The 16,753-nt window shown below is 46.2% G+C and overlaps 1 protein-coding gene across 1 annotated transcript in view; it reads right to left on the bottom strand.

Annotated features, from left to right (window-relative positions):
• The window catches only part of LOC147717747 (LIM/homeobox protein Lhx9-like), a 64,586-nt gene extending 48,343 nt beyond the window's left edge, over positions 1 to 16,243 (bottom strand). Inside the window, exons 1-3 of the mRNA XM_086920556.1 lie at positions 16,119 to 16,243; positions 13,510 to 13,712; positions 11,777 to 12,180 (exon numbers count right to left, since the gene is read on the bottom strand). Coding sequence (XP_086776682.1) covers positions 11,777 to 12,180; positions 13,510 to 13,712; positions 16,119 to 16,232 — 721 coding nt within the window. The 5' untranslated portion in view covers positions 16,233 to 16,243. The remainder of the gene's footprint in view (positions 1 to 11,776; positions 12,181 to 13,509; positions 13,713 to 16,118) is intronic.
• Between the last annotated feature and the right edge of the window lie 510 nt (positions 16,244 to 16,753).

The following is a 16,753-nucleotide window of genomic DNA, read 5'->3' as shown; positions in this document are numbered from 1 at the left end:
TCCTTTGCACTCCCCTCCCCTGGGTGTGTTCCCTGTGGTGGTTCTTCTGTTTGGCCCTTGGGGTTTTTTTTCCCTTCTGTTTGGGCCTGGCGGTCTTTCGCTGTCACCCAGTCCTGGGCTCTGGCCCCTATTTTCCCCTCATCTGTGCTGCGGTTGGAGTTCCGTCTGGGCTCCGTGGCAGTTGCTCCCTGGGGGACGGGGGTCCTGGTGTGGTCTGGTTCCTTTCCTGAGTGCCTGGCTGGGGTCCTCTGGCTTTCTGGTTCCTGTGTGTTTCTGGAGCCGGTTGGTCGCTTTCTTTGGCCCTGCGTCCTTGCCTGTGCTCTGTGTCTGGCCAGGAGGGTCGCTCCGCTGGTGTCGGGCCCTGTTCTGGTGTGTCCTTCTGGGCCTACTCCTGGTGTCGGTTCTCTTACCGGGCTTGTTTCTCCTGTGGATGGGTGTCTCGTTTCTCTCCCTGGTCCGGGTGTCTCCGTTCTGGGCTGTTGGGGTTGCCCAGGTGCTCCTTCTTCATTGGCCCTTTTTCTGGTTGCCTTGTCCAGGCCTGTGTGTGGTCCTGTTGTTCGGCGCTTCTGGGTTGGCGTTTCCGGGATTGCCTCCTGTTGCTCCTGGTCTGCCGTTTTCCTGCTGGTTTTGAGTTGCCTCATTGGTTTGCTGGCTGTGCGGTCTCTTCTCTGCCGGCTGTGGTGTGTGTTTGCCAGGTGTTCCCGGTTGTTTCCTGGTGCCGGTGTCCTGGCTCGCTCCTGTCTCCCTTTGCTTCTGTCTACTCTGCTCAGAGTGTGGGTGTTTACCTCCCTTCTCTTGTTGGGGTGCGGGTCTGTGTCCTCTGGGCGTCCTCCCCCGGGGCTGCGGGTTGTCGGGGGTATGCTGCTGGTTGGCCTCTAGCTTCTCTGCTTCCTCTGGTTTCAGCTCGTCAGTTTTCTCTGTTTGTTTCTTCTGCCCTTCTGGGTGGTCCAGCGGTGGTGTGCTGGGGGTCTCTTTTTGCCCCCCTGTCATGGCTTCGGACTTTGGGCTGCCTGGGCTCCTTTCGGGGGCTGGTGCCTCCGTAGGTGGGTTGCTTGGCTCCAGTCCTGGCTTTCTGGTTCCTTTGCGCTGTTTCTTGGAATGTTTTCTTGGCTCCTCCCAGGCGTTGGCTGGTGTCGGGCCTAGTGGGTTTCTGGCCTGTGGGCTGTGCTCCTTGGGCCTTTTCCGCTGCTCCTGGCCTTGCTGCGTGCTTGGTCGGCGTGTTCGGTGCCTGTGCGGTCCTCCGCTGTGCTGGCGCCCTCTGTGGTTCGTTGGTTTCTTGCCTGGTTGTTTCCTGGTTTGGGGGCTGCCGGGGGTTCCCGTTGCCCTGGGCTTGTGCCCTGTCTTGTTTTCCCTCCCTCTTGGGTTGTAGGTTCTTGGGGTTGTGGCCGGTGGACCTGTCACCTCCCTTGCTGGGTGTATTCAGTTCCGGCTTGTTGGTTTCCCTGTGTTTGCGGGCCTCTCTTTTGTTTGGTCTGCTGGCCTGTGGTCTTTTGGTTTGGCGTCCTCTGCCCCTGCTGGTCTGTGTTTGGGAGCTGTCCTGGTTCGGCTTGCGGCCCCCTTCCCTGTGGTGTTTTTTGGCCTCCTGGGGTTTTCTGGTTTCTGCCTTCTTCTCTCTCTCTCCGGCCTGGCCTCTTGCGGCTGCTCCTCCCTCTGGGTGAGGTGTGTGGTGGTTGTCGTTGGGTGGCCCTGGTAGTGCTGGTGTTTCTTTCCTGGTCCCTGGGCCTCCTCTGCGGGGTTGGGTTGGCTTCCTCCTCTGTCCTCTCTGGGGGCCGGGTCGTTTGGTTTGGTGGGTTTGGTCTGTTTCTGGCCTGTGCTTCCCTCCTTCCTTGTTGGTCTGGGTGTTTGTGCCTGCGCCCTGTTGGTCGGTCTTGGCTTCTTTCCTTGCCCTCCTTCAGGGTGGTCGTATCTGCTCGGTGTATCTGCGGCTGCCTGGTCCTGTGTGCCTTCCTGCTGGTTCTGGGCTGGGCTGCCTTTCGGGTGGATCCCTTGGCTGTGTCCTTTGGGTCTTTTTTCCTGGCTGCCCTGTCTTCGGTTTGCCTGGTTTTTGGCCTCCTTGTTGTGGCTCTGGCCTTTGGTCGCCGGTCCGTGTTTGGTCCATGCTGTCCTGTTCTGGGTTGTGGTCCGGCTGCTTCCTGCGGCCCCCCCTTCCCTCCTTCTCATGCTCCTTTGGGTTGCTGCGTTTGTTGTGGTTTCCTGGGGGCATTTGTGGGTTTGGAAGGCCGGTGTTCTGCTTTGGTATGCTCCACATTGTTAATGAATGGGACGAGGACATAAGGGACCTGGGGGTAATGCTCTATTACTTACCAGTAATCTTCATTACTCCGGGTCCCGTTGTCCTCGCCCCATTCATACGCCCCTCCCTCCCGCCCGGGTGGCCGGCCTTCCTGTTTGAGCTTGGTTGTACAGGCGGGATGCTGGGTAAGTACCACTTATGTACTCCGGGTGGGAGGGGCAGTATTAGGGTCGCAGCATTCCTCTTGTCTTTTTTCTGTTGGGAGATGATTATCTCCACATTGTTAATGAATGGGACGAGGACAACGGGACCCGGAGTAATGAAGATTATCGGTAAGTAATAGAGCATTATTTGCCTGGATATGGAGAGATGGTTGTGGGGCAATGCAGCTTTCTTCCACCTCCCTTAAGTGCTGAGACAGGGCGTAAGTTGTTAATTTCATCAATGTCAGCTGTGGATATTTTTTAAGAAGAGAGCGACTTGGCTGATTTTCAAACAATCAGGGAAAACACCTTGCTTAAGTGAAGAATTCACCAGGGAGGTCCAGGAGGAGTTTTAGCAAATTGGCCAGTTCCTTGCTAATGGAACAAGACATTGCGTCTGAGAGGTGATTAGATGGTTGGACATTCCTTATAGTCCCTAATAACACTGAGTCAGAGACAGTATCAAAGTGCGACTAGGCCCATTAGGTTTTGTGGATCAATTTCCAGTCTTCTTGGTTGTCAGATCCTAGGGGAAGGGACTGTCCAATATATTTTAATTTCTTTGTACAGAAGGTCTCAGAAACTTTACATTTGTTTTCTGGTGCAGGGGCCGTGCTAACCCAAGCAAGGGTGTTTGCCTGTTAAATCACATCGAATAGACATTTTGGACAATTTTTTGATGATGTGAGAGAATTTCGCTCTGAAGATGTTTAATTTATAGTTTCTTCAGACAGCCCAGAGTCTAGTAAGATTAGGAGAGAGTGATGGCCTCCAGAGTTTCTCTGGAGATGTCTCAGATGCTTTATTTCAGCTGAAAGGTCCTTAATATCAATGCTTGTACTACCAACGCTTTGTCAAGACTCCTCAATTCCAGCTGCCAGGGGGTCACAAAATGCTGCACATTGATAAGTTTTAGCAAGACTTGAGGAATGTGGTTAAAATCTTTTTTCTTCCGAAATTCGAAGATCAGCGTAAGGGAAACTGATTTTTCAAAGCATTTGCCACACTTTACCTTGAATAATGTCTCTAGTCATCTCGTCATCTCCGAAAGTATATCTAGATAGAGTATCCAGCAGTGTCCATCATTGACACCTGTACACTGAGAAAGGGCCCAGCCTGCCAGTGGCGGTGCAGAGGAGCAAGATGGAGTCCGACTAGTGGACGCTAGCGGAGCTAGAGGGTAGCGGTCCAGATCGAAATGCGCCTGGTGTGAGAGCAACTTAGCTTTTCGCCCGCTCCGACTCCCTCCCCCGGCTGGGTCAACGTCGGATGCTGGACTCACCCCCCACACCTCCCCGTTTTGACTGCAGGTCGGCGGCAGGAGGCAGGCGTTCATGCTGTCTCAGAGAGTCTCTCCTGGTTCAGCGTTGTGTCTCGGTGGGCCTGCTGCGTCGGCTCACCAGCGCCCCCGCGATGGCTCCGAAGATTGCAGCGAGTGTTGCATCGAAAGCGGCAGTGGCGGCTGCTTCGAGAAGAGTGCGGAGCGAGGCAGCTCCAACCTGAAGCGTGGCTCAATGAAGCGTGGCTCAATGGTTAGAGTGGCAGACCCTGATACAGAGATCTGGCCCGGGACCATGGTTCAATTCCCGCCTCAGCGACTCTTGGACTCCATCTCCCCGGACCTGATAATTCTTGCCTCGGTTCCTAGTCTAATCATGGGTCCCACTCTGACTCTGGGCAATAGCTTGCTTAATCTCCACAACGGCCTCAGCAGAGCTTGGATACCTGGCTTCACCTTGGGGGTGCCCAGGAGTGGACATCTCACAGGAAAGCCAGGAAGGGTTTCACAGCGGTATGAATACAGCGCTACGAGACCTCTGGGTAGAAGGCGTTATATAAATACAAACACAACCACCAACGAGAGTGAGGGAGTCGCGGCAGGCACCGACGGCCCCCTGGGACAACTCTATAATCAACGTTCAACAGAATCGAGGAGAGCGAAGTATAACTACAGGTAACAGCAGGCTGAAACCAGCAGGACCCTCGGTGGTGGAGCTGCTACACCAGAATAAAGCTGCATCTACCACTGTGAGTACTGTCCCCGGTAATCGGTTGGAGGGGGATCCCGGTGCAGTGGTCGGGGCAGCAGTGGGGGACTGGGCTGATGTAGGCGAGAGCGCTGAAACAACGCATCACCCAGTCATTGGAACACAGGATAAAGCTGTGTGCCTGGACGCCTCTTTGATTAAAGGGAAGAAGAGGGTTTACCAACAGGAGTTATTGCAGGGGCAATCTATGGATAGCAATCAGTCACCTATAGGCACTCCACCCCCTAACCTAGAGAGGGATGAAGATCTGCCTTTGACAGCAAAAAAAGGTCCAGTTCGCTCAGGCAAAGGGAATAAGCAGAGGAAGGATCTCTCTTGGGATTACTCAGCTAACACCCCTTTGTCAGGAGCCGCAGATAAAGCCTCAGCTGCGACAACACCCGAAGGGCCCTCCACACTGGAGACGATTCATCAGGCCATATTGGCCCACAGAGAGGAGGCGCATCATGACAGCAGGAAAACCCAGGCAGGAATGCGGAACTGTAGGGAGTAGTCCGTAAACTATCCAAAAGCATTCTCCAATATGGGGTAAAGAGTTACACAGTTAGAGGATAGGGTAATGGGCGCTGAGAGTGAAACCGCAAGGGCAGTTACAATGGTGGAGGCTCATGATGCCCAGATAAAGATATACAATGGAAGCTGGAGGAATCAGAGAACCGACAGAGAAGGAACATACTAAGAGTGCTCGGGGTGCAGGAAGGAATGGAGGGAGCTGACGTCAGGAGTTATATCATCAGTCTGTTTTCCCCGAACTTTCGAACTGGAACTGGGTTTCCGAGATACAAAGGGCACACTGTATCACCTTCAAACAGCGCCTACCAGTGAAGGAAGGAGACAAACCTCAGGCCATCCTGGTCTTTTTTGGGAAATTTTTTATTGAGGCAATCCATTTCGGATAAGGCAAGACAGGACGCCAGGAGGTCTAGCGGGGAGATATCGTTCTTTGTAAGGCCGGACTTCTGCCACATCATGGTAGAGAGACGTTGGAGACTCAGACAAATGCTGAAGCCGTTTCAGGACAAAAAGATTCAGCCATTTCTGATTAACCCTGTGCAACTGAAAATTATTAACCAGGGGGCCACCCGTTACTTCTCTTCGGAGATCAAGGCTAAGGAGTATTTGGACTCTTTGGACCCCCTGGGTTAAAGGTGTTCTGGGGTTATGCTTTTTGATTTTTCCTTAAAACCATCGATCGTGCACACCAGCAAGGGTTCACTAAAAGTTAACACAACACAGTCTCCATTAAAGATCTTCTTTGAGGGGTCATTTCACCCTATTCTACGGGCCATTTTAAAGTCGGAGAAGAGGGGGGTTACCTAAACCAGTTTTTTGACTCAAGTAATGAAGTGACTAGTTTTTTAACGCTGCCCAATGTTCATAGGTGTTATGAGGTAGGGGGGTAACATTTGCTAAGACCACAATATAAGGGGTAGCAGCTGGAGGTAAGTTTAAGGTGGACGGAGGTTGAATGGGGGACTCAGAATAATCCGTAGGGACAATACCTCTATAACAGTCTATCGGCTGACTAGACGGCCTAAGGGTCAAGTCTCTGCTCACTGCATCAGAAGTACAACCAGGATATTGTGCAGGGGGTACTTTATGAGAGGGAGGCTTTCTAGTACGACCAGAACTGGTTGCTGCACATAAATCATTACATGTAGCAATGTTCTCACCCATGGGCTGTATGTTGGTAATTCTACAAGAATTGCCATCCCCTGTGGCAACCTCACTATTATTCAGGACGTAAGAGCTTGGTGATGGTACAGGTGAGTGCATATGACTAATGTATTCCTCCACCTTAGCTAACCTCACTTCAACAGCAGATAATTTTAGCTGAATAGGTTCCAGAAGTGTTGTCATCATAATTTCAAGCCTACCCCAGAAGTTCCCAACTTGCAAACTAAGGATTTAGCTGATACATTGGGATTAAGGACAGTTTTTTGGACTTCACTCTGCGCACTAGGACTATCTGGGGTTCCTCAACCTTTCCATTGAGACTATGCACAGGTTGGCTCTGCTTCCGGGTGACCCTAGCATTCCTTTTTTTTAGGCGGGGCTGCCACCACAGGGGCCAGCTTAAGCTTGGTTTTATGCCCTCTTGTGGTAACTATGGGCCTGACCGGACTAACTTCTGATTCCGTAGATGACAATGGCACAATATCTACTGAGTTTACTTCTAATGTGTTCTGAATAGGACCAGGCCGGGGGGAAGATACATCAGTATTAGTCAACATGCACGGCCCATTAAGCACAGGGGTCAAAGAAAGTCTGGAGGGAGGTACAAGCGCATCCAGTGACAACCTCCTTTCCGTAAGTTTGATTTAATTTATTAACACTGATTCTGCCCTCTGTAGGAAAGCGTCCATAGTCCCTGTAGACCCCTGTCCATTAAGTACCCTTTGTTTACTCATTTTGACCCCAAATGAACACAAAAGTTTGTCCGAAAACTAGATACCCAATGCAGATCGCAGGTTAAATGGGACAAACCTCAAGTCAAGGAGGTAAGATGGATTGCCCAGCCCAGGTTCGTCTGGCGCTGTCCGCGCGCGCGTCCCGTGCTGCGGAACCCAAGTAGCCACTTTATGCGCCTCCAGGCGCTGGAAGACGCGTTCAGGCCGCGCCTTCCTCGCAGCTGCTGGTGATCAGATCCTCGCGTTGCCCTCTGGGACTGGAAGGCCCACCAGAGTGTGGAATGGCCTAGTCGTTGGTGGGGGAGTTAGTGTGCGTGCCCCTGATTCAGGTGGTATCAAGAGGAACACAGGAGCACCCGCAGTCCCCTCAGATTGCTTACAGTTCTCCCGCAGCAGTGCTCCCACAGAAGTAAAGGCGATCTTTTAGTAATGATACAAGGGCATACGTCTGCCTGAGTGATGAGTAAAGAAAGGTTGCACAAAAAACAATTCTGTCAGCGTTGACTCTTGAAAGATTGTTCTGGAAAGTCTCAATAACGTTTTTTGAATTCAACAAAAAACAGTGGCGGTCGGTAGTTTTAGCAGAGAGTGGGGCAGGGAGCCACACAAACACACATACACATTCTCTTACACCCATGCATTCACATGCGCGCAAACGCCCACACTCACTCACAACACTCACAAATACACATGCATACATTCATGCATTCAATTCTTCGAATTAACCACAGCTCCCAGTCGGGCCTACAAACCGCCCCGTGTTTTTGAGGCGCACTTTTAAATAAACAGCTTGTGAGTCTACAGCTTATAGTGAACTAGACGCATTTTGATAGGAGACAATATACCACCCATAATAATAATAATAATAAAACATTTATTGAGCGCCTGGCTGCACAAAGCTGTGTGTCCCTGCGCTAACTGCAAAATGCAGACCCATCGAGAGGAACCTGGTCCGAGAATCGGTGTAGGGATTACGATTTAGGGAACAGGTGAGTTTTAAATTTGGCTCTGAATCTCATTTCGGAGGGCTCCATCCGCAAGTGGATCGGCAGAGCATTCCAGTACTTAGTGGCCAAATAACGGAAGGACTTTCCTCCTATTTTAGCTTTTGTGATGCGAGGGATTTTGAATAGCATCATGCCCGACGATCTCAAATCTCTCATCGGACGGTGAATGGTGATGAGACTTTTCAGATAGCCGGGGCCTCTATTCTGGGCAATGCGGTGAGCATAACAGAGAGTCTTGAATATAATTCTCTCTTTAATAGGGAGCCAATGGAGTTTAACAAGCGCATTTTTAGTGGAGGCTTTTTTCGAGGGAGACCGAGCATTAATCGTGCTGCTGAATTCTGTACATATTGTAATTGGTGCAGTCCCTTCTGATTTAGGCCTAACAAGAGAACATTACCATAGTCCAGGTGAGGAGATATTAAAGCATGAACTATGGTTTTTCTGGCTTCGGTAGGCAAGAGATCAAGTACTTTACGAAGTACTCTTAATATGCCGAAGCATTTACTTGTCACCTTATTCACATGGGTTTTGCCTGAAAGGTCGGGGTCCAACATAATGCCTAGAATTTTTACTGTCTCCACAGGAGTAGGCAATTCACCTAATTCGCTAGGCCACCATGCATGAGACCAAGCAGAGACAGCTCTTCCTACTATCAGCACCTCTGTCTTGTCTCCATTTAGACGGAGGCAGTTATTATTCATCCAAGTGGCTATCGCTGACATACAGTTAGAGAAGTTGGTAGCTAGTTCTCTACTGTCTGGGGTTAGTTTGAACACCAACTGGGTGTCGTCAGCGTAGCTGACAATGCCCACCCCAAATTCCTCCGCAATGTGTGCCAGGGGTTCCATATAGATGTTAAATAATGTTGGGCTCAAACTAGAGCTCGGAGGGAATGCAGAACGTGTAAGAAAGCATGGAAATAATTTGGAGGTCATTTCTCTAGCCTCCAGTTATTTGGCCGTATGTACATGTTATGACTGAAGAAGTTCTTAAAAGGCCACCCCTTTATATCATGTGGAGACCCCGTTGGGGCTGCATGAAACCTTATTTATACAGTCTGCTGTTGGCTGCATGATGCTACGATTAACCTGACATACTTTTCACACGGTATCTTAGAATGAGTAGGGAGTGATGGTACCTTGTACAGTTCTTGAACTGATATTGGCTATGAACGGTATACTTTGAAAGAAATATCTGAATTTGAGCTATAAATGAGCTGTGTAGCTTTTTAGGGGAAATGAAATAAATGCTTTTGGACAAAAAACAAATAACGGATTTGACTTTATGGCACTGTTTGTGTTGGTGGCACAATACCTATATGAATAATGCTATTACACAAGTCAAGAAGTAATATGATACAATTGTAATAAACTACTTTATTGTTGATGGGTATGTAACATGGGACTACCTATGGGTTCAATGGTGATATGATGGATGAACTTAACCCTGTAAGTTATAAAAATCCTAAACAACTTTCTGCTACATACTGCAAACATTTCTTGGGCCCCTGTTTTCAAATAATTATCTAACTAACATGCTAGGTGTTGCTGTGTAGACTGCAGGAGACCAGATTCCCTCTGACCCACGGTGTGATCCTATACCAAGCAATTAATGCATTATTCTACCAGCCTCCACCATACTCCGCAGCGAAGTACGGTTCTCACACCACCCCCAAAGGACCAGCGCCTGGATCTCTGTGTGTGGGGTGGGCGCTACCTACGCGAGGAAGAAGGGCCTTAGTGTGTCTCGTGCACAGAGGACAGACATTGAAGGAGACCTCTGTTTATCAAAGCCGTGGCGCTGACCTGCCAGCTAAACCTACTATAGACTGGGCCAGAAACCGAGCATCAACACAGACTGTACAAGAACCCAGCCCCAGTACAGAGTCCATGCAACGCAACTGCCCAACCAAACCTGACAAAAACCAACCGAAAGCAAAGCCCGTCCTGAAATGTACAGCAGCCGCCTGTTTTCTTAAGAGAAGAACAGGGAACAACATGTGGCGGGAGAGGCGGAGGTACGACTAGGAAAATAAACGGACATGCAACAAATCCGGCTCTGCATGGACGGCCCTACCTGCCTGCATGTGTGTAGCATTAGGAGTGGTTATATCACAAACTCCTCTATGTTGGGGCCAGCACCCGAGACACCATCTTAGGAACACAATGTCACATCGAATAAAGGTATCTAATATCTTTCACAGCAGCACTAACGACATCGGAAAATTTCTAAGCGACAACTTACACGGACATAGCAGCTAACAAACTCTGACAGCACGTAACATCCAGTCACGGCGCTCGCAATACTAGCGGGGGCTGGGGGGTGGGGGAGTCGAGCGTGGGGAAGAGTAAAATAAAGCAAACAACTTACCGGGTCCGCACCGCCTCTGCTGCTGGTCCGGGGTCCGACTCCCACACTGCGATGGCGCCTTCAACGTCCACGTGACTGACTGGAGTGGCAACCCCGCAGCGCCAGGATTGATTCAGAGCAGAGTGACTCACCGCCCGCCTGCCCATTATGAGAGCGAGGGTTGCAGCGTTGCTCAACCCTCGCTTTCCTAAATGCGCAGCCGCCAACCAGACGCAACACTAGTGCGCATGAGTGGGCTGGTCAGAAAAATTCTCTGACCTGAGCCCAGCATGCGCACTTGTGCTGCTGCCTGCTGTGCGCTCCGTGCACCCCCCCCCCCTTGCCGGCCCTACAATGCATGTCAGTCAGTGTGTCAGCATGACGCCAGACCGCCTACCCGGGGGTGGGCGGTCTGGCGTCATGCTGACTCAAAGTGACTCATATACATTATCTTAATGTCCGGAGCTGCGGGCGCGAAAGGCTTGTGGGGCAACGCTCCAGCGCCCCTAATGGACGCACCGCCAAACTATTGTCCTTTCTACCTCCACGGTACTCCGCTGCGTGTTCCAGGGACCGCAAAGCGCAGTTCGCCCTGAAGAGCACGAAAAACGCTCTTGCCACCGAAGAAAACAATGTGATGACTGGGCAGGTTGAAAACAGCTTATTCATATTGCATACATGGTACATTCCTATGTTTTTTCTTTTGTTTCACATGTGTACGTGCATTTTTCATATTCAGCTGCTAACTACAGATACAACTGGTAATTGCAGATGTTGCTGCTGCTGAGAAAGGCACTAAATGTCAAAACACAAACTACCATATATCACTCAAAGTGTGAACTAAGGCAGACCTAGTGCTAGCTAGGAAACAGAGTTAAATGTGTGTTTTGCATTGTGTTTAGTGAATATGATCCAATTAAGAATATTTATTTTTACAGGCCAAGGAAAAGAGACAACAAATGCACTGTGTAACAACTGCCAATGTATATGCCACTTTTATTTTTCAATAAAATCTTTAAATCAAAAATAAAGTACTCCTATTTATTAAACCTGGCCCGAACTGTGAACTAAAATACAAACTGTCTTGTGCAACAATATGTGGCAAGCAAAAATACAAGCACTGATAGAAATGTCCGGCCTGACTCACAAAGCCATTATTGAGTGTAACTTCAAGGTCAATGGCAGTCAAGGACAACATAGGCCATCCAGCTCGCCCCTTTCCTGGGCTCCTCTTTCAGTACACAATTAATCATTTCCAAGGCGTACCCTCTGTTTTATTGTGACCATCACATATTACTTATTATCCTTTTTTAACCAATCTCTATCACACTAGGTTGTCATTTCATTGATATTAAAAGAAATAAAAGGCTGAGTTGGCCATGTCAGGACTCAAACTTGTGACCTTCAAGTTAGCCTACAGACAAATGTGTGCAGCAGTCCCACACAGGCCTGATTGACCTCCAAGCTTAATTGCGTATCTTTTAACAATGTGTTGTTTAAGAAAGATGACTTGAACACTCACCTGGAGTGCAGATCCCCAGACTGACAGCTCCCCCATAGCTCCGCCTTCTTCGTCCCCGGCCTTTCCGCTGTGGCTTGCTGCTGAGGAGGGCCAGAGCGGATATGTCGATGGTATGTGTGTCCGCTGGCGGGAGGCGGTCAGTAACCAGGAGGCCGCTATCGGTAGGTGGGCCAGGGTCTGTCTCTTCCTGCTCCTGTTCTTCCTCTGGCCCCATGACCTGGCAGTGCCGGTGGCAGTAGAGCTCACCCTCTCTGAGGCCAAAGAGGTCGCCGGTGCGCAGCGCCACACCACAGTGGAGGCAGGAGAAGCAGCCCACATGGTAGACCGCCTCGCGGGCCTTCATCACCATCTCCGAAGACGCGATCCCTGCATGGCACTTGGCACAGCGGTTCACAGAAAAACGCCTGATGGGAAAAGAACTGGTTAATTCAAGCAGAGAACCCAACAAAAAATAACATAATATTACTAAAATAAAAATAATAATGAAAATAATAATAACCCTCATATTTTTAAAAATATATTAACACTAGGGAGTGATACGCTGATGATGATCATTATAATGGTAAAAACAGGATAAATAAGATACCAAATTATAGACAGGTAACTCTGAAAAATATGGCATTAAATAGACAACGAGCACAAAACTCGAGTTGTCTATGATGTCACTCAAAACCCCAAAGTGAACAATATCTCCTTAATTCACAGTTATCCATATACAGGTGTATGATGTATGTGCTTTTATGATCTGTCTGTACATAGATCGAATAAAGAGTTAAAAGTAAAGTATGATGTATGTATTTCATATACCCATCTAAAATAAATAATTATTTCAATGACTGTTAACAGACAGTGGCAACTGTGGCGTCACAGTAGTGGCACCCACTGTGTTGATGTACTTGCAGTTAATACCAGCATTTAGATAGGGACAGGGACCCAATAAAACTTCAATACTTATACCAACAGTTGTAATATTAAAACGAACAGTACTATTAAAATGATAACTTTGAAAATATTAACAGTAAGGATAAAAGCAAAAATACAATAATCATTTGAATTTAAATAGCAAGTTAAGAAAATTGTCTTTATCACTGCTAATAGTAATAGAACAATTATAGTGCTGATTATAATAAATACATGTATGCTATGTTATGTTAAAAGCATGATAGAGTGTGTGTTCTGCCACTGGAAAGTCTTTGCAGCTAATTGTATAACTTGTTTTTATATATTTTTTATTGCCACTCTCTTGCAGTTCTAAAGTGCTATGACTAATGTTACTATAACATTAATTTGTACTTCTTTCGTCAACCTCATAAAGATGAAATACTGAGCCAGCCATAAATGTATTCAAACGTCTGAGTTTTAGATTACACACATAACCCGGCAATGGGTGCATGTACACTAACCCTTCGAGCTACCTAACCCACATAACCAAAAAGACGATGGTGTTTAAGATTTTCACTTCCAGCGTTTTCGGGAAGACTTCTATAAGGCCCACATGGCATCTAGGCAGCTAAAGGCCATGAAAAGAAAAGAAAGTAAGGTGCAGTGGCATATACACTCATGGATCAAAGCGTGCCTTGTAATAGCTCTTCGATCTGGCCCAAGGGGCTCTGTGGGATTGGGATGTTATCTGAAGAGCCCACTATCTGAGGTTCCCAAACTTTGCATAACAGCTAAAGGATAGACACAGCCCCCATCTGCACAGCCTGTTTTCTGGGTAGGTTCTACCTCACCTATAGTAGTCTGTCTTACAGTAGATGCCCCCATCCTTGGAGAAACAGGTGAGCTCAGAGCCCAGGGGCAGCTGGCACATGCAGCACTTGAGGCAAGAAAGATGCCAGTGGCGGTCCACTGCAAACAGGAAGTACCGGTCACAGATGTGGGCACCACAGCCGGCACATGAGGCTGCAGCTGGAACCTGCATGGAGCGTCGATTCTACGGACAGAGAAAAAACAACTCTTCATTGGCCAAACGATTCATATAGTAACAACTCCACCTCCTGGTGTCAAAGGTCAATAGCACAATCATAGCATAACCTCACTTCCCCAACCAATCAGAGGGCATACATTGAACCAAGCTCAACCCTTTCTCAGGACAGGTTGAAAGAATGGCATAACATAAACGTCTGAGACATTAGGTGTTCAAATTCTTCTTCACTTCTCAGTCATACTTTAAAAAAAAATGTAATAATATCCATAACGCACATATTATACAGTTAATTACTGTAATGCACCCCTCATATTGCTCTCTAACAGCAACCCACAATGCACTGTGTGGCCCACCAACCCTTATCACATTACCACAACAAAATAATGGCATTCGCGACAAGAAGGGTATATAATGTAGCTCAACTTATTCAAGGAAAAATAATAATAAGCAGTTTGAGTTTTAAGACTCAATAAAGAAAAAAGATATCCAATAAAGGAACTTTTACACTGTAGTAGTACATTTTGCATTTACATTATCACTTGTGCATGTTCTAAAATGTATGTTGGATCAGCCATCAGACCAGAAAAAGAGAGGTGGAAAAAACACCTTAGAGCCTTTAAGAATTTTGTTGTAAGATACCCCTTGCCGATTGACATTAGATACTAAAAATGTACCTCTACATTTCATGAAGTCAGGGCTGTGGCAATTAAGAAAGTATTAAACTGAAATGGAGGGATAGAGATAAAAAAAAACACCTATTTTAAGTTTGCATCATTTCTATAGAGTTTTAATGAATAATTGAATACACTATTGAAATCAAAATAGTGGTTACCACTAAGATAATAGGGGCTCAAACTTCGTGGACGAGTATATTGAAATGACTAACCGAGGTATTCTTAAGTTTGATTCATGAAGTGCAATACTGACCTCTTAAATGATTGGTACTGTTTATAACGTTTTAGCCAACAGAATACACTACTGAGAGAGCTTCAGTGTTGAATACTATTGCCTATCAAGGAGATAATCAATTTATTAGTGAGACGATTTAATTCAATTGTTTTATATTTCAATTGTTTTTATTAAAACTTCATTACTATATTAGACTAAAAGAAGATTTTAATACTTGTTATTGTCAAATTCATGTTGTTATACTTAAAAATATATATATTCTGAATTAAATTTTGCACAGAGTAAAAATATGTGGGAGCACGCTTAGCTGATTAATCTGACCCATGTAACGGCCTTAAATGAACAGGTTTCCAAATGTGCCTCTTGTAAAAATAATTGCTCAGTACGTGTTCACACGATCATTATGAAGTGCAATTAACAATTCTGAGAATAACCTGGTGGCTACTTCTGTACTACTTAATACTGAAGCACACGCATTCCACTTGATTTGTATTTTGCTAAATTTTTTGTTTTAAAATAAGGTTCTTAATGAAAATTGATATTGCCTCTCTTCAAACACTGCCTTAAGGTACAATGCTTTCATATTTAGTGCTGGACAACAATTGATTATGACTGAACTTTAATGTATTCCACTTGTTTTATATTTTTCTATATTTTAGCTCAATAACAAGGTTCTTATTGAATATCAATATTGCATGCCCTAAATACTAATATTTAGTGTTGTTACAACAGATTATGATTATTAAAAAATGAGTTTTGCCACATCCTCTGTTTTATGTTGTATGTTTTTGCTATATTTTGAATGTTTTCCTTTCTTTATATTTTTCTTGTAAATATGCATTGGTCGAAAATAGTTAAAATATAATACTACATTCCTTCAGACATATTCTACCAATTGGCATGAAGCTTTAAAATTCAGTGTGTGGTAAAACATCTGATAGTAACTATAAACTTCAACAATGAATTCCACACATCCATTTCGTTATTTCATGGTTACGTAATAACAAATGTTTGATTGCATCATGCATCTCTTCTTATCTAAACAATACACATACTAGTCACAAACAGGCCCAATAATATCAAGTATATCCTGTTTCGAGCTACACAATGTCAATTGTGCATTTTTAAGGTTTATTTGTTGAGATTTATTTCCTTTCATGCATATGTTACTCTTGGCACCCGGCTATCACCTTTTACTTTCACTTATCTTTCTGTTCTTACGCTTTATCTGTTTGCGGTGTACTTGTTAGTTCACTGTATATTTATTTGCACTAATTTAGCCATTCGAATGTTGATAATCCGATAACCCTGAAATAGCAACATCTGTAATCACGAAACTTGTGTTGGCCAAAGAATTTCCTTTTGAGCAAACCACTGTACATCTTAATCTTGAGAGTCAAGTTATTATTTCAAATGACCTCAACAATAAGCATTCAATGAAAATGTATTAGTATTAAAAAAATAGTGCTGTATCAAGGACTCCATATTGTGCTTGAAACTTACCGTTGGCAACCGTAGGTCTTGTGGCCCCTTCTCCATCCCTCTCTCAACCATGTCTCCCTCAGGAAAGCCTTGGAACAGCATGGCTGAGTAACAGAAGCCATAACCCCCAGCCATTGGGGACACTGCGGTTCACCTGCAGTGTGGTTCAATGCAAGTAGGCAGACTGCTGAAAGAAGGAAATGTGGGTTAGAATTAGAGGCTTTCCCAACTTTCCATTAAATGCGTATACAGTGATCAACTTGCTCTCATGCCTTCCTATGCAGAACTGGTAAAAGAAGAGGCCACTGTTAATACCTCTCACTGGTATACTATGCCAATATTTGTGAAAGTAGCACTAACTTTTAGAGGGAATCAAGCAAACACGGATCACTGAGCAGTGTACATCCAGGGTCTCCGGGGAATGAGTGTTTTGATCAATTTAAACTTTTCATATAAACTTTCATACCAACATTCAACCTGTTTCTGGGACATATATTCAAAGAATAAACTACTAGGTAGCAGAAAGAATTGCCAAGGAATGCAAAAGTTGCAGAGGACTAGAAGTAAGGCTTCTTGGTTTTGCAGTCTACAATGAGGCCACCGGATTAAAGGACCACATCTATACTACTATAATAAAGCAAGAACTTTGAACCTTT

Source organism: Lissotriton vulgaris, chromosome 5, assembly GCF_964263255.1.
Source record: "Lissotriton vulgaris chromosome 5, aLisVul1.2, whole genome shotgun sequence".
In the NCBI taxonomy this organism is placed as follows: Eukaryota; Metazoa; Chordata; class Amphibia; order Caudata; family Salamandridae; genus Lissotriton; species Lissotriton vulgaris.
Note: the sequence above shows the minus strand (reverse complement) of the source record. Positions and strands in the feature narration are given on the sequence as shown.